The 22,200-nt window shown below is 49.5% G+C and overlaps 6 protein-coding genes across 6 annotated transcripts; 4 read left to right on the top strand and 2 right to left on the bottom strand.

Moving 5' to 3' along the window:
• Positions 1 to 52: 52 nt before the first annotated feature.
• Positions 53 to 1,926, top strand: N7509_005440 (lysophospholipid acyltransferase; the record flags this gene model as incomplete). The annotated part of the gene is made up of 4 exons (XM_056630077.1): positions 53 to 74; positions 160 to 204; positions 267 to 1,385; positions 1,448 to 1,926. 4 exons carry the CDS (start codon positions 53 to 55, stop codon positions 1,924 to 1,926), a joined length of 1,665 nt encoding a protein of 554 aa, XP_056489379.1.
• Positions 1,927 to 3,928: 2,002 nt separating this feature from the next.
• On the bottom strand, positions 3,929 to 6,122 carry N7509_005439 (putative serine-rich protein; the record flags this gene model as incomplete). The annotated part of the gene is made up of 2 exons (XM_056630076.1): positions 3,929 to 3,967; positions 4,032 to 6,122. The coding sequence occupies 2 exons, from the start codon at positions 6,120 to 6,122 to the stop codon at positions 3,929 to 3,931; spliced, it is 2,130 nt and encodes a 709-aa protein (XP_056489378.1).
• A 1,562-nt stretch (positions 6,123 to 7,684) lies between these two features.
• On the top strand, positions 7,685 to 9,011 carry N7509_005438 (CAAX prenyl protease RCE1; the record flags this gene model as incomplete). Its single annotated transcript, XM_056630075.1, has 4 exons — positions 7,685 to 7,739; positions 7,822 to 7,862; positions 7,973 to 8,353; positions 8,460 to 9,011. 4 exons carry the CDS (start codon positions 7,685 to 7,687, stop codon positions 9,009 to 9,011), a joined length of 1,029 nt encoding a protein of 342 aa, XP_056489377.1.
• Positions 9,012 to 10,591: 1,580 nt separating this feature from the next.
• On the top strand, positions 10,592 to 12,745 carry N7509_005437 (cytochrome P450; the record flags this gene model as incomplete). Its single annotated transcript, XM_056630074.1, has 6 exons — positions 10,592 to 10,615; positions 10,765 to 10,973; positions 11,050 to 11,429; positions 11,507 to 11,568; positions 11,649 to 12,162; positions 12,267 to 12,745. The coding sequence occupies 6 exons, from the start codon at positions 10,592 to 10,594 to the stop codon at positions 12,743 to 12,745; spliced, it is 1,668 nt and encodes a 555-aa protein (XP_056489376.1).
• Positions 12,746 to 12,901: 156 nt separating this feature from the next.
• N7509_005436 (Aminoacyl-tRNA synthetase class 1a anticodon-binding) lies at positions 12,902 to 17,305 on the bottom strand (the record flags this gene model as incomplete). The annotated part of the gene is made up of 6 exons (XM_056630073.1): positions 12,902 to 14,646; positions 14,727 to 15,210; positions 15,264 to 15,404; positions 15,471 to 15,937; positions 16,488 to 17,043; positions 17,159 to 17,305. The coding sequence occupies 6 exons, from the start codon at positions 17,303 to 17,305 to the stop codon at positions 12,902 to 12,904; spliced, it is 3,540 nt and encodes a 1,179-aa protein (XP_056489375.1).
• Positions 17,306 to 18,774: 1,469 nt separating this feature from the next.
• N7509_005435 (uncharacterized protein) lies at positions 18,775 to 20,604 on the top strand (the record flags this gene model as incomplete). Its single annotated transcript, XM_056630072.1, has 1 exon — positions 18,775 to 20,604. The coding sequence occupies one exon, from the start codon at positions 18,775 to 18,777 to the stop codon at positions 20,602 to 20,604; it is 1,830 nt and encodes a 609-aa protein (XP_056489374.1).
• Positions 20,605 to 22,200: the final 1,596 nt, after the last annotated feature.

Here is a 22,200-nt window from a genome sequence, read left to right as displayed (position 1 = left end):
CTTTTCGCATGCGGTCTATCTTCTCTAGTGGTCTTTAAGCTGGGTCGACACCATGTTGCCCTACGTAGATGCCTGTGAGTATTTCCCTGCTGCTTTTTGGCCCCCTAGTTCCTCGTGGAGCTTTCCCCAGAGCTTCAAGCTAACTGATGCTCCCCGCAGTGTTTGGATATCCCGCTCGCCTCACAGGCGCCTCCGTCGATGAGCGTATGTAAAACCTCGGGGTTTCTACTTGACAACTCAAGTTCCAGTCTTTCTAACTCTTCTAGTAAAACTGATCGGCTCGTTCCTAATTTCTTACCCTCTCGCCGCGATCCTAAAGCGTATCCCCGACGCTCAACCTGGAAAAAAGAGCGCGTTTATTATCGGCGTCTCGCTCTTCTACATTGTCGGTCTATTCGACCTTTGGGATGGACTTCGCACTCTTCTCTACAGTGCTGCAGGCACTTATGCCATCGCATACTATGTGGACGGGTCCTTGATGCCCTGGATTGGCTTCCTCTTCCTTATGGGTCACATGTCGATCAATCACATCTACCGCCAGATTGCCGATGATAATCAGGTGGTTGACATCACGGGAGCCCAAATGGTCATGGTTATGAAACTCTCCTCTTTCTGCTGGAATATTCATGACGGCCGTAAATCTCAAGATGGACTGTCTGATGCGCAGAAGTACTCGGCGATTACAGAATTCCCCAGTATCCTCAACTACTTGGGCTATGTCTTCTTCTTCCCCTCTCTTTTTGCCGGCCCTTCGTTCGAATATGTTGACTATCGTCGCTGGCTCGACACTACTCTCTTCGACATCCCCCCTGACACCGATCCGTCCAAGGTGCCTCCGACAAGAAAGAAGCGCAAGATTCCCCGCAGCGGTACACCCGCCGCAAAGAAACTTGTCGTAGGTCTGGTCTGGATCTTCGTCTTCCTGCAACTGAGCGGATCCTTCACCACGGAATTCGTGCTGTCCGATGCTTTCCTCGAGTTCGGCTTCCTGCGCCGCGTGTTTACTGTCTACATGCTCGGCTTTGCCACCCGCTTCAAGTACTATGGTGTCTGGTCTCTCACTGAGGGCGCTTGTATCCTTTCCGGTATGGGATACAATGGATTTGACAACAAGTCCGGCAAAGTCTTCTGGAATCGCCTCGAGAACGTCGATCCTTGGAGTCTGGAAACCGCCCAGAACTCACACGCTTACCTCGGCAGCTGGAACAAAAACACCAACCACTGGCTCCGCAACTACGTTTACCTGCGTGTCACTCCGAAGGGCAAGAAACCCGGATTCCGTGCTAGCATGGCAACATTTGCCACCAGTGCGCTATGGCATGGTTTCTATCCGGGATATTACATGACCTTCGTTCTAGGATCATTCATTCAAACTGTTGCAAAGAGTAAGCTTTAATCTTTATCTCACCTACATCTTATATTTCGTTTCACTAACAGGTTTTGCTAGACTTCCGTCGCTACGTCCGCCCCTTCTTCCTCACACCCGATGGAGCCAAGCCCATGCCATCCAAGCGGTACTACGACTTCCTTAGCTGGCTCGTAACTCAACTCACCCTCGGTTTCGCGGTGATACCTTTCATCGTCCTCAGCTTCGACGGCTCAATGGCCATCTGGTCGCGCGTCTATTACTACGGCATCGTAAACATCATCGTTTCAATGGCCATTTTCGCTTCTCCGGCCAAGGCTTACCTACTCGGTCGACTCAAACGTCGCAATCGCCCTCATATGACTCGCAATGCTAGCCAGGAAACAATCCGTCCCCCGACGCTGGGTCTGCCCAACGATCCTGAGCGTGACTTCGACGAAGCCGTGCAGGAGATCATTGGCGAGATTGAGTCTCGTCGCCGCCGTGGAAGTGTGGTTACCATGCCTTCTGGTGAAGAGCTGAAGATCGCTGTCGAGCAAAAGATCGGACGTAAGCTGTGAGCAGCCAGACCAGCTAGCTGGTCCGGCATAAAATTCTAGCGTGGTTTGTGAGATATTATGCATTGTTGGAGGATCTGGCTTTTCAAGTGTTTTGGCCTTTGTTCTAAGCCCCCTTCTATCTCTATCTATTCGGGGGCTGAGCTCTTTTAATCTAAGTTTGTATGTATTCGGTTAGAACATAGATATCATTTTATTAGTCTATGGCACTCTATGACCATAATTGACTTTATTTGACTCGCTCTATTAGCCAGGAAATATTCCGTCCCCAGGAGGCGAGCCTCCCAACCTCAAGTTGTTCCTTCAAAGCCTACTTCCCGGTACGAAACACTTCCAGACATATATCCAGCCGAGACATCTCCCTAGCTGCTGTGTGAGGTTCGGGATCACTGGCTTTTCAGATATCTGCACCGGATCCAACGAGTTGGGGGCCTATAAAGCATCCGGCATAATTGGTGCAGCACCGCGCGATTCCTGTCCCTGGAGAACTGGGTGGTGGTACTTTCGGGTTGCAAAGCGTCTTGAATCGTACGTCTTGTGGTTAGAGATCGCCGTTGAGCCTAACTTGTTGCTCTGCATTATGATACAGAGGGGTTGGAGTGATCGTCCGTCATCTTGAGTTTCTCCGATTCCCCTTGCAATGGCTTGTCGTCCCAGACTGTTCTGGTAGTACTTGTATGGTGTTCGACGTGGTGACGATCTGCAGCGACGATCCCGAGCCACAGGTAGGGACCATGCTCCTTTCGCCTCCGTTCAATTTCGAGTACCACAGATGCTATGGGTATCTATCATTAGCAAGACTCCTAAGATCGAATGGATGGGAGGGTTTTAGGGTTAACTTACCGGCCCTTACGCCGCTCATCAAGATACCCTAGTCAAAGGCGGCTGGCTACGCCTAAGTCAGGAGGTATATATGTGAAGGTGATGTTGTGTAGAAGCATAAGTCGTAGTTAGGAGGTGAAGAGAGGAACGATAAACAAGATTGAATGGAAGACATGGAGGAAAGGATGTGCTTTAAGGAAAGAGCGTTGTGCTGTGAGGGCCCTATGGGATCCATAGCAATATTTTTGCCAGGGTGACAGCTTCCCAAAATTCCTAGTGTTCCCTATAAAAATTTGGACACAGACTGTTAGGACTAAGCAATTTGCCTAGGTAGAATAGCTTTGCTGGTGGGGTGGCAGAGCAAGTTATACTACTAGTATTCCCTACTAGTAATTCTGGGACGCTGCTGCACTGTCAGAAACACCGATTGGGTCGATTGCAGTATGGAGCACCGTGGTCAACGAAGTAGGTTGACGCTTAAATTATTCCTGCTACAGATGAACGCAAGGGCTCAGTAATTTCAAGTAAAAATGTATAGATTGAATATCTGGTACAGTTGTTTGAAGAGAAAGGTACATGACGAAAATGCAAGTATATCGAACATGAAAATCCAGATAAAGTGCAAAGAGTATATAAGATATCCAAACACAGATGGACGACACCATCGAGAAGAGAAAAGAAAGAAAAGCCCTTGGGAAGGGAAGACATTACTTAGGGTTTCACCAAAGCAAGCATTCGAGTAAGAATGAAAATGAAAATGAAAATGAAAATGGGGGGAATATTATGTAATGGTGCGTATAATCGTTTCATGTGAGTCGTTTCAAAATGTTCAGCGAAGAGAAAGGGGAATAAATAAGTCATGCGTCGAGGGAAAGATTCCTCGAGCAAAGAGAGAAAGATAACAAGAGCGAGGGAGGCATCAGCCTAATGATTGAATCATGTGATTGAATCACGAAGCGAGAAATGAAATCAAAGCCGTATAGGTGGTTTGGGGTAAACAATTCCGAGAGTTGGTTCGTCAAATGAAGATAAAAAAAAAAAGGGAAAGCTGTCGAAGTCAATGAAGGCGTTGGAGTGGTAAGAAATTTTGCCCGAGTCGCAGGTGGGGTATGATGGAAGAGAAAGTCGTGAGAGATTGTGAAGAAGCAGCAGCAGCAGCAAGACTCCAGTGAAATTGAACGAATTAGAATCCAGTCGTGGCGCCAATGACAGCCAGCGTGATCTAGAATTTTGTTAGAATTATTTTCATTCAAAACCATGCCATGCGCGCACCCAGTCGAACTTACAATAATGACGATGATAACGACACCGAGCGAGATCATCCAGCGATTGAGATTGCGCCACCAGCGAGCATTGTTGTACCGCCGTCTTTGAAGATTCCACAGCTGCGATTCCAATGCCATTTCGACATCGTCGTCTGACTCTGTCATCTCGGGTCCCAGCTTAGGCATAGCTGGGAGAGGCAGGAAGGAAGCGATAATCCAGGCGAGAGGGAATATGAAGCCCAGACAGAAAGAGTAGACCTGGATATTCCTTCGCCCAAACACGGGCTCGGTCGTTGAATCCATTGACGGTGCAGTCCATGCACTGGCCGAGTGTTGAATCGTTCGTCGGTCGGTGAATAGATGCGGAGACCAGCTGTGTCGTAGTCGGCGAGGTGGTCCGTGAAGTTCACTACCTTCAGCTTCGGGGTCCGCTACCCAGTGAGCTCGTGGGTCGCGGGGGTCACTTTCAATACGTCGCTGAGCGAAGCGAACCCGTTCAGGCGAGCGAGGCCGTTCGGGGGAACGCGGTCGTGGAATATTGAGCGGCGTAGGCATCAAGTTGAAAACGCTAGAGTTGCTGGTTCCAGGGCGGGCAGTGGATGGACGGCTGACGTGCTTGATTGACAAGGATGGGTTGAGGCCCATTGGATCCGCGCGGTAATAAATCTTAGCCCAGGTCGGAAGGATGTGGAAGACAGTGCTTGAGCTTGTGCCTGGGCGAATGGCGCTTCGCATGCTGTTGCTGCGCTTGGATCCGGACGAGAGACTCTGCGGGAAGCCATTGCGAGTTGGAAGATTTGACAAGCTGTCCAAGCGCTCTTCCTCGTGTGAGTTTTTGACAAGCCAGACAGTTGATTGTGATGATTTGGGTTTGAGAGCAGCAACTGGGGGAAGAGCTGGCTCTGAATCATCGCTCACAGCTTCTTCTTCAACTTCCTCGGCCGCGGGAATTGTGTTGGCGACTTCTTCATCAGACCATACAGAAGATACTCTTGACAAGTGTGGGTTCCAGCGACCTGATGCTGGGCCAGGTGTAAAGTCTCGTTCGGAAGAAGTCGATGTATCAGCCCGCGAGCTCGAGGATGGAGCACGGATCCGTGGGTATTGAAGAGGGACGCCACTTTCGATGGCAGCTGCAATGTCAGACACTGAGCGTAGGCTGCGTGATGAAGTTGAAGTTGTAGAGCGTGATCGGCTGCTGGAATGGTGCCTTGAGACGGAGCGGAATGAACGAACAGGCCGAAGAGGCGGGCTGGAATGGAAAGATGGCGAACCACGAGAGCTCAATTGCTCCGAGGAGCCCGCCGCGTAAATCCACGGCGCGCCGACACCGGCATGGCGCACCGCAGTTCCCCGGGAATTCCAGGAGGACAAGGAATTTGAGCGAGGGTCTGAGTCATTGAAAGGGATATTCGGAGGCAAGAAGTTCATGCTTGAGTTGTCCAGTGTCACGAAATTGGGACTCGAGGGTGCACCAATGGGCTCAACATTTGGACTCGAATAGCCAATCTGGGTTGACTCGTCATCGTCATCTCTCGTAGACTTGGGTGAAGTAGGCGGCTCAGATACCACCGCTTTGATTGTCGGGGTAGCTGTTGGCAACACGATCAGGTCGTCATCGGAGAACTCCGCCTCAGAACTGTCAGAGCCGTGATGCAAAGTCTTTGGTGACAGAATTTCCGGGAGGGACGATTTGCTGGAAAGGGGATCTTCATCCCACATCTGCGGCGGCGACATGCCTGTGTCTGCTGTAGAAGACACATCCCAGATCTCACCGACTGACTGTTCTCGAACGCTGCTCGCGGCTCCATGGCTAATAGCTGGCGAGGGCCAGGCTGCGGCGGATGGTCCGGCAGTGGCAGCATCTGTATACTTGAATCCGGTGTCTGCAATATACTTCTGCTGCCCTTTACCGGGAATGGGCAACAGGATCTGCTCTGGCTTTGTTGGAAATGGAGTGGCGGTATACATGTCGACATCCTCTTGATCTTGATCTTGAACCACACGCAGGGACCGTGTGGGGGATCTCTCATTGTTGTGGGCAGAGCTTCGCTCTTCCAATGCCCGCCGCCGCCGAGGCGGAGGCGAGCGCGACTGGGTGTGTGAAGGCATAGTTGTCGAACCAGAATTAGAGCATGGTCCGAGGGACCAACGGGGCGTCAAAAGACTAATAACCAGAAGAATATCTCCAACGTGGAGTATAAACAATGAATGACGTTAACCGAAAAGGGAGTTGTTGTTGTTTTCCTATATTGGATTGATGTAAGGAATGCCACGCCCTGGGGGGTCGATTTTGATCGATATCGATAAGTGAATGGTTCTATATGGCCGAGTTCTTGGTGTAAAAAAGAGCGTAAGACGTCAAAAAGGTCGTCAGAGGGCAATCAGAAGGTCGTTTCAGACGTTGCAGGCCATTAAAAAAGAGCGACAAGGAACGAAAAGGGTCATTAGTTTCAAAAAAGAAGGACGGGAACAAAACGACTGGAAAACAACACCGCACACAAAACATGAGACACAAAACGAACCAAGGGGGGCCAGGAATTTTGTTGCCCAGCGGCGGTGAAGCGCCGACGAGCAAGGCAGGGCCCAGCAGAGTCCAGCGCCTATCACAGGAGATCCAGACCCCCCAGGGGTATGCAGCCATGCACGGCCCTAGAGCGCCGTTGACCTCGCGGGGCCCAGTGACGATTGGTGGAGACGCGCCCGTGAGAACGGATTTTCGGGCGCGTTGCCTGACAGAGTTACGCTGATGCACACGCTGCAGTGGTCACATCTGTCTCCTCTCGTTTATGTGTTCTGTATGAGTCGACCTGGCTGGGAGGGGCCAGAGGGGGGAGCCCTTTTGTCCAGCGATCGTGAGCTTTGAGCCAGCACTAACACTCACTCCCACATCATGCACTACTGTACATAGACGGAGTACGCTTTCTGCTGACGATCACAGCAATCGCGAACCAAATCCTGAAAGGAACCCTACTGTACTCTCAGCCCAGCCCCAGCCCCGGGTGGAGTCAATGCGTTGTCAAGGATTCTAGCGCAATTTCTGGGCTAATCTCTTATTCTCTCTCTCTCTCTCGTCCTCGCCCTCGCTGACTCTTGAACAATATTGAGATCCCCTGGCAGCCCACCTGGGACGGTTGCTCGTGAGGTCGGAGAATTTGTTGTCCACGATTCAGTCCCCTCGCATTGACTCATATTAAAATGAGGATTGACAGGGACAGCAGGGGGAGGTGCATATGATGCCTCACTTGCGGGCCACGAGTTGGAAAGAACGCTCGGTCCACCAGTTCGGGATGGAAGGTTGGTCTGGTCCAGAGGATAATTATAGCCAGTGGTCAAAGGTGGAATATGGAGAATACGATGTCTGTCATTGCTGGTGATATCAAACTGGCGATTGTTGTTGTTGATGTTCTTTGTCCTACATAGTATTGTAGTTGTACACTTGGCCCAACCGTGGTTCCAGACTGTGTTTGTGTATTACCAAACACTGCCACACTTCCCCCGCATATATCTGTGTATTTGTTCCTGTGTATGGTCACACTCTTTCACGGCCCCAACAAAGCAAAAAGACGGGCCGTGGCCAAGTTTGAGAGAAGTTGCTGCCTTTGAACTTCAAAGTCCAGGCCGATATCACTCTTTCTTGACGCCGCACTCCTTCCTCGCCATTCCATCCCACTATGGCACCTGTCGGGATACTCGCACGGCTGAAGAGCCTGTATTCCAAAGGTCAGGGTGAGTGAATAATATCCTGAACTCCCGAGATCGTCCCCTCCCCCAGACAAACTTCGGACACATCAGCTAACCCGCCCGTTAGATGAGCCTTCACTGTCGGTACACACCGTCGTCGTCTTCTCAGTAAGACTTGCCCCCCATCCCCCTTCTTAGGGTGTTTAATTAGAATTGAACTCAAAAAGAAAACACCTTTTTGATCATTCACCTTCCTTTCCTAATTAAACAAACTCCAGGTCGCCCTTACATTGCTCTATGTCTTGCCTTTCTATCTGTCGCACGCCACGCGACCATCGCCAACTCTGAGTCGAGATGCGCCCTCTGTGATTCGCGCTCGCATCCGCGCAGTGACGGGTTCCTGCGTCGCCAGTTCTTTCATTGTGCTATGGCTCATTGTCGAGGAGGGTAATTCCTCGCTCGGCGCTGCGTTGAGCATGCTCGGCTGGTGGCCCATCGACCTGGCAGATATTCTCCGAAGCCTACTGCTAACAGCCATTCTGTTCTTGGGCCCTCTCTTTGAAAGGGGTATTGCCGAAGGCGAATGGCGGACTTGGTTTCGTCGCAGTAAATTATCCGAGAGCCTGAGCGGTTGGATCGGCTGGAGAAATTATGTCGCCGTAAGTTTGACTGCCCCTGGTTCTCTACCATGGTTCCCGGGCCCGCGATGTACCCCGAGCTACTCATACATATCTCGATATGATAAACTGACCGCTCTATTTACAGGGCCCCGTCACTGAGGAGGTCATGTTTCGATCGGCTATCATCCCACTGCATCTTCTAGCGCATATATCGCCTGGGAGGGTCGTGTTTATTGCGCCCTTGTACTTTGGCATCGCGCATGTCCACCATTTTTACGAGTTTAGACTTACTCACCCCGATACGTCGGTTTTGGCTTCTCTGCTACGCTCGCTCTTCCAGTTCGGCTATACCACCATCTTCGGCTGGTATGCGACATTCATCTACCTTCGCACCGGATCTTTGATTGCGGTCATTCTGGTCCACAGTTTCTGCAACTGGTGCGGATTACCTCGGTTCTGGGGCCGCGTTGAAGCTGGAGAGTCATTCGGGGTACCGATCAATACCCGTGGCAAGGAGGACTCGGATGGGAATTACGTGGCCGAAGACGATGATGGTCAGCTAGGTATTGGTTGGACGATTGCGTACTATCTGCTTCTTGTTCTTGGGGCGGTTTCGTTTGCACAGTGTCTTTGGCCTTTGACTGAGTCTTACTATGGCCTGGTGTCATTTACTGAGTCGAAGTCTGGCACAAAATGATTTCCATGGAGAAGATATTAATTTCCTTCATACCTGTACCTATGCATGATTAACATTTCGTCGGATTTGGATCAGACGAAGCTCATTGGTTTTTGACAGCCGGCTATCTATAGGTCTAACTGAGATGATTGCACAGGATACATGCCTTATTGTCTTAGGCTTTTAATGACATAGATTTGGATTATCTAGCATTTCTGAAGACTCTAGTCCTAGCCGCTATGCTGCGCATTTCGTATTCAGTACTAGTTTTAATATTAGATACTACTAGTAGTAGTCGAAGAATCATCCATGCCCAGGTGGATGGCCGCCTATTACTGTCTAGGTGGTCAGTCGTTGTGTTGATCTCCTTCAAGTTCTTGTGGACTCGGAGATAATGAGAGTCCGAACGTCGACTGAATATATAACGAGAGCAGCAACATTAGTATCCACCTGGAACAACATATACTACATCAGCACTCCACCAGGGCTGGCAGTAAAATTACGGGCAAAGCACAATTCAATACCTATTAGTTCTATCTTAAACCTGGAATTAACTGAATCACATCCATGAGTAGATTTCAGCTTTCTACGAACTCCCAACCTAACTATGATCTATAACTGGAAGGTCATTGTAATAATCTTGGGATAAAGCACCGGAGAAAACTTGAACTACCCCTAGATAGCTCCTCGCCGCCCCTCGACATCCCAATCCCCTACAACCGAGCACCCAAGCACCCAAGCACCCACAATCCGATCTGGCTCACTAAAAAAAAAAATAGAGAGCTCAAATATCTACACAATCGCCTCCAATAAAAACACACTCTTTCGAAAATTGCCGGTCGCTCCAAAATCACCCAAACCTTCCAAGGTTCTTTCACACTAAGACACATTCCAGCTGCCCTTGCAGCCCTTGCAGCCCCAGCCCCTTCAAAGTCAACAACAATGTAAGACAAGTATGCCCGTCCAGATCAATAGTGGCGGACTTTTTGCCAGGAACTCGGGAACTAGCAGCTTTTATTCTGCTGGGCTCGTGATATAAGACCTGACCTGACTTGATTGCGCAGTCGCCCGGGTACCTGTACCTGTTCCACAATAGATTATCCACCCCTTTTCACACACCTTGCGAGAAGCGTCCGCCTAGGTACCGCCCTTCAGTGAAAGTCACAAGTCTTTATTTCAGGTAGATGAAGTTCAATCCTCGAGCCGGGAAATTCTAGATATGATTTTCCATCCTGCCCCCCCAGGTAGAAACCGGGTGACATCGGGATTGGCGTCCCTCTTCCCAAAGCATTTCCACCTATAGAACAAAATGTAATATTTCTTCAACAACATTCGGAGGTGCGGCCCGCCCCGTCGCTCTATTCCTCTTTCACGGCGACTGTTATCAGGAAGTGGTCGCTGACCCAGTCCATCAAACTGGAGACAGAACCCCCTCATCAAATGTTACATGTGACAGCAAGCTGCATATTCGGACACAATACCCCACTTCATGAGCTAATCAGAGACCAAACTTCCATAAATACCATGCATATGTTTGCTCCGTGAGGATAGTTATCGGACGGGGAATTTTGCAGCAAAATGCAGCTACGTTGCTTCGTGCAATGGAGGCGAATCGCTTGAATACGGTGGGACGTTGGGAAAATATGGCTTAGTTTGACTGCAGCTGTCGTGTATATTTGGCATGTCTGCCGCCTTACACGATTGGGGAAGTCTCGTAAATTTCTCAATTTTCTGAAAAAGATTTCGCTGTTCGACGTGATGATAATTGTCTTAGTCTTCGCTTTTGGACTTTGTGGTTTGGTTTATGTCTGCCTTACCTCTGGGCGACGAGGCAAGAATCTTCCACCTGGTTAGTCGGGATTTTAGAAAGTTACCAACCTTTTTCTTGATTGAATCAACTAATGATGACTCTGCCTTAGGTCCTCCAACCATCCCCATCTTAGGAAACCTACATCAGCTTCCCAAGTCCGGTACCTTTCTCAAGTATGATAGTCTTTCTTCGTCTAATACAAGAACTTTTTTATGTCTATTGTTTATATGTATCTAACAATATCTCCAGACTCACAGAATGGGCCCAGCAATACGGAGGAATCTACTCCATAAAAATAGGCTCGGGGACCTCAATCGTCCTCACAGACCGCCAACTCGTCCGCGAACTCATCGACAAAAGAAGTTCAAAATACAGCCAACGCCCTCCATCTTATGTATCCGATAACCTAATAACCCAGGGCGAGCACATGCTCGTAATGCAATACGGGCCATTATGGCGCGTTTTCCGCAAACTCGTTCACCAGAATTTCATGGAATCTGTCGTGGAGAAGAATTATGTTCCGGTACAGAATGCCGAAGCTGTACAGATGCTTTATGATCTCTGTCAGCGGCCGGATCAACATATGCTTCATCCGAAGAGATTTAGTAATAGTGTTGCTATGAGTATAAGTAAGTCTGAAATCGACTGATCCCTTAACTTGACTTGACTTGAATATGTGATTTGTTAAATCAAATGCCATATTCAGTTTTCGGCATGCGAACGCCTACTTTGGATACGCCGCATATGACTCGTTTGTATCACATCATGGTAAGTTCAAATTCGTTGTCAAGTAAACCTTGGAAGTAATCAAAACGAAATCCATTCTCATGGACCTTGAATCTATCTAGGACGACTGGGTCCAAGTAATGGAACCCGGCGCCACACCACCGGTCGACATATTCCCAATCTTCCACTGGCTCCCGCAAAACCTATACAAAAATTGGAAAAAGACATCCAAAAGACTCGGATCAAACATGAACTCCCTATACAGCAGTCTACTAAACGAAGTCCGAACACGCCGCGAAAATCCCAAATATCCCCGCAACACCGTGATGGACTCTGTTCTGGACCAGAACGAGAAACTCGGTCTGACGGATCATCAGATTTATTTCTTCTGCGGAGTTTTGAACGAGGGTGCTTCTGATACTACCGCGACGGCTATTCAGTCTTTTATTCACGCTATGATTAAATGGCCCGATATTCTGCGCAAGGCGCAGATGGAGGTTGATGGTGTTGTTGGTGAGGATCGGACGCCTGTTTGGGAAGATTATAAGTCTCTTCCTTATGTTGCGATGACGGTTAAAGAGGCTATGCGTTGGAGGCCTGTTGTTCCGCTTGCTTTTCCACATGCTGCTACGGAAGGTAAGTGGCAAGTTCTCTTCGAGTTGACGCGACAGTGTAAATATGCTACTGGTAGTATAAGTATTGAAAGCCGCGAGCCAAGACTGATTTGTTTGATTTATTAGATGATTGGGTCGATGGCTATTTCATCCCCAAGGGCTCAACGGTCATAATTAATGTCTGGGGTCTTCATCGTGACCCAGCACATTTTTCCAATCCGGACGTTTTCGACCCAGATCATTTTAAAGGGAAGACTGCACTTGCTCCACAGCTGGCAAGTGTTCTCGACGTCAATCAGCGCGACCATTACGGGTATGGGTCTGGACGTCGGATTTGTCCCGGGATGCACCTTGCAGAACGCAATTTGTTCCTGGCGATCGTGAAGCTCATTTGGGCTTTTGATTTCGGGCCTGACATGGATGAGAAGACTGGTTTGCCTGTTGATGTGGATGTTGACCCGCAGACTGGATATAAGGAAGGACTGGTACTCGGTGCGAGACCGTTTGCTTGTCGAATATCGGTGAGATCAGATGCGAGGAGAGATACGATTGTGAGTGAATTCGAGAAGGCGAGGGCGAATGTATTTTCAAAGTATGACTTTTGATGGATTTGGGGTTTGGGCATCGTACTTGATTTCTAAGATTGATCAATGAGATGATGGTTTGTTTGTTTTGTTTTATGTTCTAGTGTACATGTCTATTTAAGAATGTTAAAATACAGAAGATGGAGAGTAGAAGTTCATTTCTGAGCTGAGCCGTGATCAGAATACAACGTTCACGAGCTTGCCACCCTTCACAACAATTACCCGCCTTCTCTTCTCCCAGTCGTTCTTTTCTTTCAGCCAAAATTTGCCTTCTGTGGTGTCCAAAACATGGTTTATTATCCAGTCCTGTTCTTCCAGCGTGGGTCCGGATTTCTTTCCCTGGGTGGTGGGTGTAGTAGACTTCATCCGTGGAATATTGACGGCGCATCGCATCTTTCCATTGATCTGGATAGCCACAGTCTGACCACCACGGGCAGAAAGAGCGTCCGCCTGGTCAGAGGAGAGGAGAGGGGTTGGCCAAGACGAGGCATGGATGGATGGAACAACGGCGGTAGGACTGGTCCCTTGAACCAGAGACTTGTGCAGTACTTCCCAAGATTCCGAGGTCAGTGCTGGGGCAATGGGCGAAAGAAGGCGGAGGAGAGCGGAGATAGTGAGGTAGAGGACAAGAGGCGAGGATGGAGGAGCCGAGACGAGAGCGTTGGTCAATTTTGTCAGGTCTGAGACGACAGTGTTGAGACCATAAGGGTTGTTCTCAATGCATGATGTGATAGAAATGATGGTCTTATGAGTGGCCAGGATTGCATCTGCATCGGAATCGCTGAGCGCCTCCAATGAATGTGGAAGAGAAGCTGCGTGGCTATTTGAAGCGTCCAGATCAGAGGCAGAAATCGTAAAGCTCGCGTTATTCAGTGTTTCTCGAGCATCAATGACAAGTTTCCACAGACGGCCGAACCAGCGTTCGATACCAACGATCTTAGCTTCGTCCCACTCCAGCACTTCACTAACCGGGGCAGCAAATAGAATTTGCGCACGAGTAGCGTCGGCTCCATACTTGGTTGTGCAATCGGTCGGGTCAACACCGTTATGCTTGCTTTTAGACATTTTCTCGAAAGATATGTTAGGTGTGATTTGGGTTCCCTTGATCAGGGGCTTTTCCAGGTCTGAGATATCCACTTCAGACGGATGCAAGAATCGACCCGTTGATGGTTCAATGAAAGTCTTTCCATGAACCATACCCTGGGAAAGAAGAGTCTTGAAGGGCTCCGCAGGCGCTGCCAGACCCTTATCTTGGGAAATGGCTGGGAATTGATCGGACTCTGCAAGGAACTTATAGATGAAGCGGGCATAAAGCAGGTGCAAAATGGCGTGTTCCACACCTCCAATATAGAAATCCACAGGTCGAGCGACAGATGGCGAGAATGGAGCATCCTTGTTTCTGGGATCCAAAAAGCGTAAGTAGTACCATGATGAATCTACGAAGGTATCCATGGTATCTGTATCACGCTTCGCTGGCCCTCCGCAGCTGGGACAATTGGTGTGGAGGAATTCTTCAGATGACTCTAAAGGATTGCCCTTCTTTCCCTTCAGCCAGTCACCTTCTATCTTGGGCAGTTTGACGGGAAGGTCCTTCACGGGTACGGGGACGGGGCCGCAGCCACCACAGTGAATGATTGGAATGGGGGCACCCCAATACCGTTGCCGACTAATTAACCAATCCCGGAGCCGCCAGTTCTCCATGAACTCAGCTTGTCCCACCTTCTTGAGGTCGGTAACAATCTGCTTTGTAGCCTCTTTAGATGACAGGTCTTGATATTTCCCACAACGTGAAGAAAGGAAGCCCTCTTGGGTAAAAGCAGTCGCGTCGCGAGCAGGGATGACCGATTCGACAGGGCCACCCTCCTGGGACTTCAGAGGATCCGAGTTAATGACAATGGGAATCGACTCAGGATTCATGTTCTCTTTAAAAAATGACATGTCCCTGGCATCATGGCCAGGGACAGCCATCACTGCACCTTCGCCATAATCGCTAAGCACATACGGTGCCGCAAAAATCGGTAGCTTCCTTTGCAGGTGGGGAGTTTCTTTGTCGATTTTTGAAAGTGGGTGCGATGCCTCGGCGCTTTTGAGAACATAACCGGCCTTCGAATCCGGTGGAGTAACGCCGCCTCATCCAAAAACTTGCGAAGAGATGGGTCCTTTTCAGCTGCCTCCAACACGATGGGATGGTTTAATGATAGAGCAAGATATTCAACTCCATATAGTGTGTCAGGGCGCGTCGTGAAAACGCCAACATCGACCTCTTTTTCTCCGTTGATAGTAACTGGAAATCTCACTTTGGCTCCTTGGGACTTCCCTAGCCAGTTTCGCTGCATAGATAGCACTCTCTCGGGCCAGCCCCCAGAAAGCGAATCTAGGTCCTTCAAGAGCTCTTCCTTAAATTGAGTGATCCGGAAGAACCACTGCTTAAGGTTCAACTTTTCAACTTTAGCTCCCGAGCGCCACGAAAATCCATTGGCATCCACCTAGGGCGAAGTCAACATGCATAGTCCACCACAAGTTATTATTCGTCGCCTACCTGTTCATTGGCCAACACTGTTTTGTCAACTGGGTCATAGTTGACAAGCGCCTCAGACTGATATGCAAGTCCCTTCTCGTATAGCATCAAGAATATCCGTTGCGTTTGCGCGTAGAATTCGGGGGAACAAGTTGCCAGCTCCTAAAAATAGTGAGTCAGCCAATGCACTCCATAAGTTGGGCGTGCATTCATTTGGATTCCACGCACCCTGTCCCAATTAAACGAAGTCGAGATCCCCCGCAACTGCTCCTTCATCTTGGCCATATTTTGCTCCGTCCATTCCGCCGGATCAATACCTCGCTCAATCGCCGCATTTTCCGCCGGAAGCCCAAAGGCATCCCACCCCATTGGATGCAGCACGTCATGTCCGCGCATTTTGTAGAATCGCGATAACACATCTGAAATCGTATATACTCGAACATGACCCATGTGCAGAGTGCCGGAGGGGTAGGGAAACATGGAAAGGACATAGGTCTGCGGCTTTGACTCGGTACTTTTCTCTGTCACGAGCTGGTTTAAAGTCGCGTCGGATTGCCATTTTTCCTGCCATTTTTTGTCGAGAGCCGGAAGGTCGAGTCTTCGAGGGGTCGAGGAGGTTGTCGCAAGGCGAGTGAAGGTATTGGACGCGAGAGGGAATCGGAGTTGGTGAGGGCGCGCGCAGCTCCGGGCGTGCGCTGCCAGGGGTGTCAATCGGATACGTGAGAGTGTCTGCATGACGACGAGTTTATCGTCATGTCAGCACGACCGTAGGGGAATTGTCGAACAGTAGCGGTATGGACCACTTGTTGTTGGAGAGATTGTCTGATCTTCAATTGAACTTCAAAACTTCCCCGGAGCCCGGGCAGCATTAGACCTGATTAGGACTAGCGTGATCCATGGATAGCTGGTCAGCTTTGACCTAGGGTTGGTAGAACTTGAATAGAGCTAGTACATTATTTTCTCTGCTCATTCATGATACATTTCAAATAATTTTCAATATTTATTGGGCATTATTTATGTTCGTTTATATCCACACATCGTATCTACCAATACACACACCATGCTATATACACACTATACACTAAGTCTATCTTATTTATCATGGTGTCTACATTCGCAATATATCTCCGTTGCGATCAATTCCTCCACGAAAATGGTCCGCCACGACCTTGCCCCCAAGAATAGTCTCTTCCACTAGTCCTTGCACATGCCTAGGCTCGATTCGACCATACCAAATACCCTTACCCGCCAGCGGGTGAGGCTCGGCAGAAGTTCCCACCGTCATCTTGGGCGGGATGTAGATGATGACATTACCAGCATACTTGTGCCCACCAACATGGCTAATTAAACCAATATTTGCATGATTGGGTCCATCGATGGTGGTACCGTCACCACCCGCAGACTTGTATCCTTGCGCTTGAAGCACACGCTGGAATTCGCTTTCCAGAGCGGGCGCCATGACACCACAGCGCAGGTCTCGACCCCCATGACCACAGATCAGGATTGTAGGCGAGTGGTTGATGTCAAGTACACCGTCGAAATGAGACGAAAGTTCGGGGGCCCGGGTCATGTCTGTTCGTTTGGCTTCTGGGAGCGAAGAGTGCATGTTGTGTAGACGTTCGGGGAGAAGGAATGCGCGAACAAACGAGGTCAGATCGGCGGCTCCAGTAGATGAAGTCCCGGCTTCGACTGGTATGGAGGGTATATATTTGAAGCTGGGGAAAAGAAGTGCGGAGGCGGTAAAGGGGCTGTTTGTAGCAGGGACGATAGAGGAAGTAGAGACGAGGACATTATTGAAAGGCTGTAATAACGAAATGGCATATGGTCAGAATATAGATCATGGGAAATGGTGCAGGGGAGCCACAAACATCAAGATATGGGCCACCTCGGCTTAGCAAACGCTTAAGCCCTCGTACAAGGTCACCCCAGCTTTTGTTTTCTCCGTCGTTTTCAATGCGGCTTGTCCAGTCTCTTTGGTCGGTGCATATCACTAGTTGCTGCGCATAGGCTGCCATTGTCCCGTTCAAGGCTTGTTCGTGATCAATTGGTAATCCCTCGGGCATGGCTGGCGTGGGCGGACAGTTGCAGGTCGGCTCGGGACAAGACTTCGTAACGGGGAATGGAGGGGGGATTTCGAGGCGTGCACGATGACGACTTGCGCGACATGGCGTGGTTGACAGGGATCTTGCAAATTTGGAGCTGTGATGTAGTTGTGCGCTCCAGTCGCGCATGAGCGACTGCGTGAGCACTGTTGACAACGGTCTCATCGGACAGGGCTTGGAAGATATATGCAAGAAAATCGGGTATAAGTAGGTCCGACACGGGGTTTATGAGGTCGGAGGGTAATTGCAAAGAGCGCAAAAAGAAAGCGACAGGGCAGGGAGAAATAATGGTGTTCTCGGGGAAGTTCAAGACAGTCCCAGCATCTCCGAAATCTCGGAGCGGAGATTAGCGGGATTATCAATCGCCGCATATCATTCGCAGCGGGTGTGGCTCCGGTGTGGCTCCTTCACTTCCACACAGGCACAATCCACCCCTGGCGGGGACAAAAATAAAACAAAAAGAAGAAGACGAATATGGCGCCACCCGGATTCGAACCGGGGCCACCTCGGAATTGGAAATTGCTACTGTCCACTATAGGACAGTAATCGACCACAACGAGGCATCTTAACCAGCTTGACTATAGCACCTTATTTGATGAAGACTGACACCAATTAGTGCCAGATAAGGGTGCACCACCCAATCACCCGCCCTCTCTTCCACAGGTGGGGCTGTGCCTCATCCCTGTCAACAGCCTGAGATATCAGTTCTCCAATTTCTCTAGACAAATAAATCAAACCTCATCTTGCCAGGATTTGATGAGGCTGCCTCAAACAAATCCTTGCCCATTCCGGAAGTCGTGGAGATTATTCTCTTACACATAGACATAAAAAATGAGGAAAAATACTATGCCGCTCAGATCTTCGGCTACTATAACCTTTGACCTGGGGGTGAAGCCAAGAGCAACAAAGCAAGTTGTGCATGTTGAGATTGAACAAGATGAATCTATGTACAATATATCATGATAGTCAAATATAATATTCAAGTTAACTTGGGTATACTACTATTACAAGTAATAGAAGGGCAGGGTTATGGTGGATAGTACCCCACTGGCACCAGCTTTGGAACCTTGTCGGAAATATATATTCCAACAGGGCTCAGTTTAGTGACTACTAATTGTTACTATTGATTCTAGTACTGTCAGTGTACGCAACTTACTAGTACTAACACATTCATATTCTGATCACCTGGGCAAGTTTAATTGCCGCCACTTTCATAAACTACTAGTTTACCCGTTAACATAGGGCGCCGATACTCATAGTGCCAAGATATGATGACTCAGGATGATCCGCCACAATCACGGTCACGCCTTCAGCAAGATCGAGCGATCGACTAGCCTGATGGATGCACGCCAATCTGCTACGTCTATCGCACATCGATGACAACTCCTCACAGAGGCAGCGGGACACCTTATGACAGCGCCCCGATCCCGATGTCCTCTTCTTTGAATACCGACAATTCTGAGCCCGAAGACGTTGACTTCTCACTGTTCTTGAATCTAGACGGCCCACAGACCGACCGATGTGCACATGATGATCTAATCAGATCCGAATCCCAATCTGTGACTTGGGACCAGGGGACACTTATGTGTTATGCCGAGGCATCAGTCAACGTAGACAATTGGTGCCCGAATGACCTTACGGAGGGTTGGCCTTGCCAAGATATCTTCCAGTATGAGGCCCACCCCAACGGAGACAGCTCGGGGCAACAAACGGCTGCTTCCTCGCTTTTCGCCTTTTCAGAAAGATCTTCAGTTGCAGGTGAAGTCTCGTCGGACAACAATCCTTCTGCCGAACTTCCCAATAAGGCCAAGAAGAGTAGACGCCTCCCTTCGGACGCCGTAAGGGTTCTACGGTCCTGGTTCTATGAAAATCAAGGCCATCCATATCCCACCGATCAGCAAAGAGAAGAACTGGAACGACAGACTGGGCTGAATAAAAGCCAGGTCTTCAACTGGTTCGTGAACGCGAGGCGCCGTAAATTACCCAAAAAAGATGCTACACGCGATATCAACTCCATGGACCACAAATTACTCTCTCCATTTGAACGATGGCAGCACTCACCACCCGAAAACGAGCCAGCTGCAGCAACCGACATTCTACGAGCAGCGGAAAATACGCCGTTTTCCCACCATGCTGGTGATACCATGCCGTACAACAACCTCAACGGCTGGTCAAGTAGTAGCGCGACCAGTTCATTTCAATTCGGAGCATCTTCAATAAGCAGTGATAATCGAAGTCACTCATCTGCTTCTGCACGATCTTCTCAACTATCGAGTGGTCCCTACCAAAGACCACCCACCCCACTCCCGAAGATGGGATTTAGTCGTCCCCGCCGCAAAGCCAGACGTTCCGCTAACCGCTTGGCCCAGTCGACGGCGCCTGAACGTCGCGCCTACCAGTGTACTTTTTGCGCAGACTCATTTCGGAGCAAATACGACTGGCAGCGACATGAGAAGGCACTCCATCTCTCGATCGAGCGGTGGAACTGCGCGCCGGCAGGTGGTATAGTTGAGATTAACGGGCTGAACATCTGTGTCTTTTGCCGTGCGCCTAGTGAGAATGCTGGTCATCTCGAAACGCACGACTACCTCGCATGTCGAGAAAAACTGCCTGAACATCGCTCATTTTCGCGGAAAGATCACCTAGTACAGCATCTCCGCCTGGTTCACAGCGTACCTTATCATCCGTCGATGGACGAATGGCGAGTCTCAACTGCTACACTTCTATCGCGGTGCGGATTCTGCGACTCGAGATTCACAAGTTGGAAAGAAAGAGTCGAGCACGTGGCCGAGCACTTCAAGAATAAAGCAGACATGTCTCAGTGGGTGGGTGATTGGGGCTTCGAGCCGCATATTCAATGCCTGGTGGAAAATGCAATGCCGCCTTATCTGCTTGGTCTGGAGCGCCGCACAATGGATCCCTGGAAAGCGTCTGTGATGGAACAGGAACATCTTGAAAATAGGTGTTCGTTGGGCGATAATAAGGCCCCGGAAGCCTTGGATCGTTATTTCAGTGTCCGCCAGGATCTAGTCACCTATCTCCAGGGCCAGATTGCAGCGGGCAATGATCCTTCGGATCAGATGATGCAAGATCATGCTCGTATGTTTGCGTATGGGAATGATGATCCTTTTAATCAGACATACGCAGATCAACCGGGATTCCTGGCGACTCTCAGGCGTGATGTTGCCAGTGGTTTAACGTTAGGAAATGAAATCAATGAAGAGGACGAAAGAGACAGGTCGGCTGTTCTTGAATTCTGATATGTCTATATAGAATAGCTCGAATTCCACAACAGATGCACATATAGTTGGGTCGAGAACAAATTGAAAGGCCCAGTGCCTACGTTGTTATTCCAACCCCCCTCCCGCTGTACTGGTAGAAACCACTCGGTCAGTCGGTCGCAATCACATCGAGAACCTTTCAACTACCCTTATCAAGTAATTAGCCCACCGAGGAGCCCTCTAGATGTGCCCTTGTAGCCCCATGAATCTACCATTCGTTGTTTTTACCGTGTCAACTTGTGGGGTACCCTAGGATACCCCCACCGACCGTCGAAGAGTTGTCAGAGGATCTTCCCGAGGAGGGGTTCGCGTCTCCAAGCATGTGGCTACCCAATAGAATGTAACGAACGTAGCGATCTGAGGCCTCCCATCTCTCAAACAGGATTCTCGCAGATACTGGACGTAAATCGAGCATCGAGGTGTTCGTCTCGTGGAGGGGGACGCGGGGTATTGTGCACGTTAGGCGCCTAGGACGTGGTGCTCGCAATTCTTGCGAGTGCACGAGTTCTAGTACAAGGAGTGGTCAACTTATAGGCTCTCGAGTTAATGGAAAGTGACTTCACTTGTTCCACTCGGAGTTTTGAGGTGATTGTTAGTGATTCTCTCCACCAGAACAAGGTTTGCACGTCCCCATACGACGGTCCTTAGCTGGTCGATCGCGAGTTTAGATTTCCAAAACATTGGAGCTTTATCCTCCAGTGAGATGAAAGGCGCGGTCGCATGACCCAGCCCTTGTGCCTCTGGTTGATCTTGCGTGCTGGTTGGTCATTGTCGTCGCGGACCACGCTGTAATGTCAGTATTGTGACCATGCCAACATGACACAAAGCCAGTAATACTGTCTGATTGTGGTCGAAGGCATTGAATGCTTCAAAATCACGTAAAGTATGGGCTGGCTCTATTTCGAGCCCTGGCTGGCATTGTGTAGGTGCGTCGTGTCCAGTTCTGAGTTGTGAATGTCAATGTCAATGTCAACTCAACTCTGCAACGCAACTTGATCACGCGTGAAATCCACAGAGGAGAATGGAATGGAATGTTGACTGGGGACGAGAAAATGATCTCCTCACAATTCCGTCTGAAAGTGGTATCCCATCCCGGCAACGGACTCCGTATCTCCAGCAAGTAATTCGGTGCTTCAGTGGATCCGTGAGGGCCTTTTTCTCCAACTCCAACAACCTCCTCACCCGAAAAGAAAACAAGGTGGGCGCAGTAGAGAGAGCGGGTCCGGTGAAGTTGGAGAAGAAGGAGAAGGGTAAAGGGCGAAGGCCGAAAGTCGGCAGAAGGACGGAGATCGATCGGGAGGTCCCCCGCGGTGGAATTCAGGGGCCGGAATCACGGCATCTTTAGTATCTCCAGCTGTCCGGAGGAGAGTTTCAATTGCCGCTGGTTGACCCCATTTTAGTCTCTCCGCGGCGCGTGGAATCATGCTTCTTTTTTTCTTAAAAAAAAAGAATTAAATAAAAATAATTTTAGGTCAACTGTTTGCGTGGCAGCTACCCCGCTGAGGGGTAGCTGACATAATGAGGGGTAAATCCGAATGGGGTAAGGTTGCTCTGTGAGTTAATGCAGTATTGGAT

This window comes from Penicillium cosmopolitanum (assembly GCF_028827165.1).
Source record: "Penicillium cosmopolitanum strain IBT 29677 chromosome Unknown utg000006l:49.0-5199605.0:1.0-5204138.0, whole genome shotgun sequence".
In the NCBI taxonomy this organism is placed as follows: Eukaryota; Fungi; Ascomycota; class Eurotiomycetes; order Eurotiales; family Aspergillaceae; genus Penicillium; species Penicillium cosmopolitanum.
The sequence above is the reverse complement of the archived record's forward strand: the minus strand, read 5'-3'. Positions and strand labels throughout refer to the sequence as shown.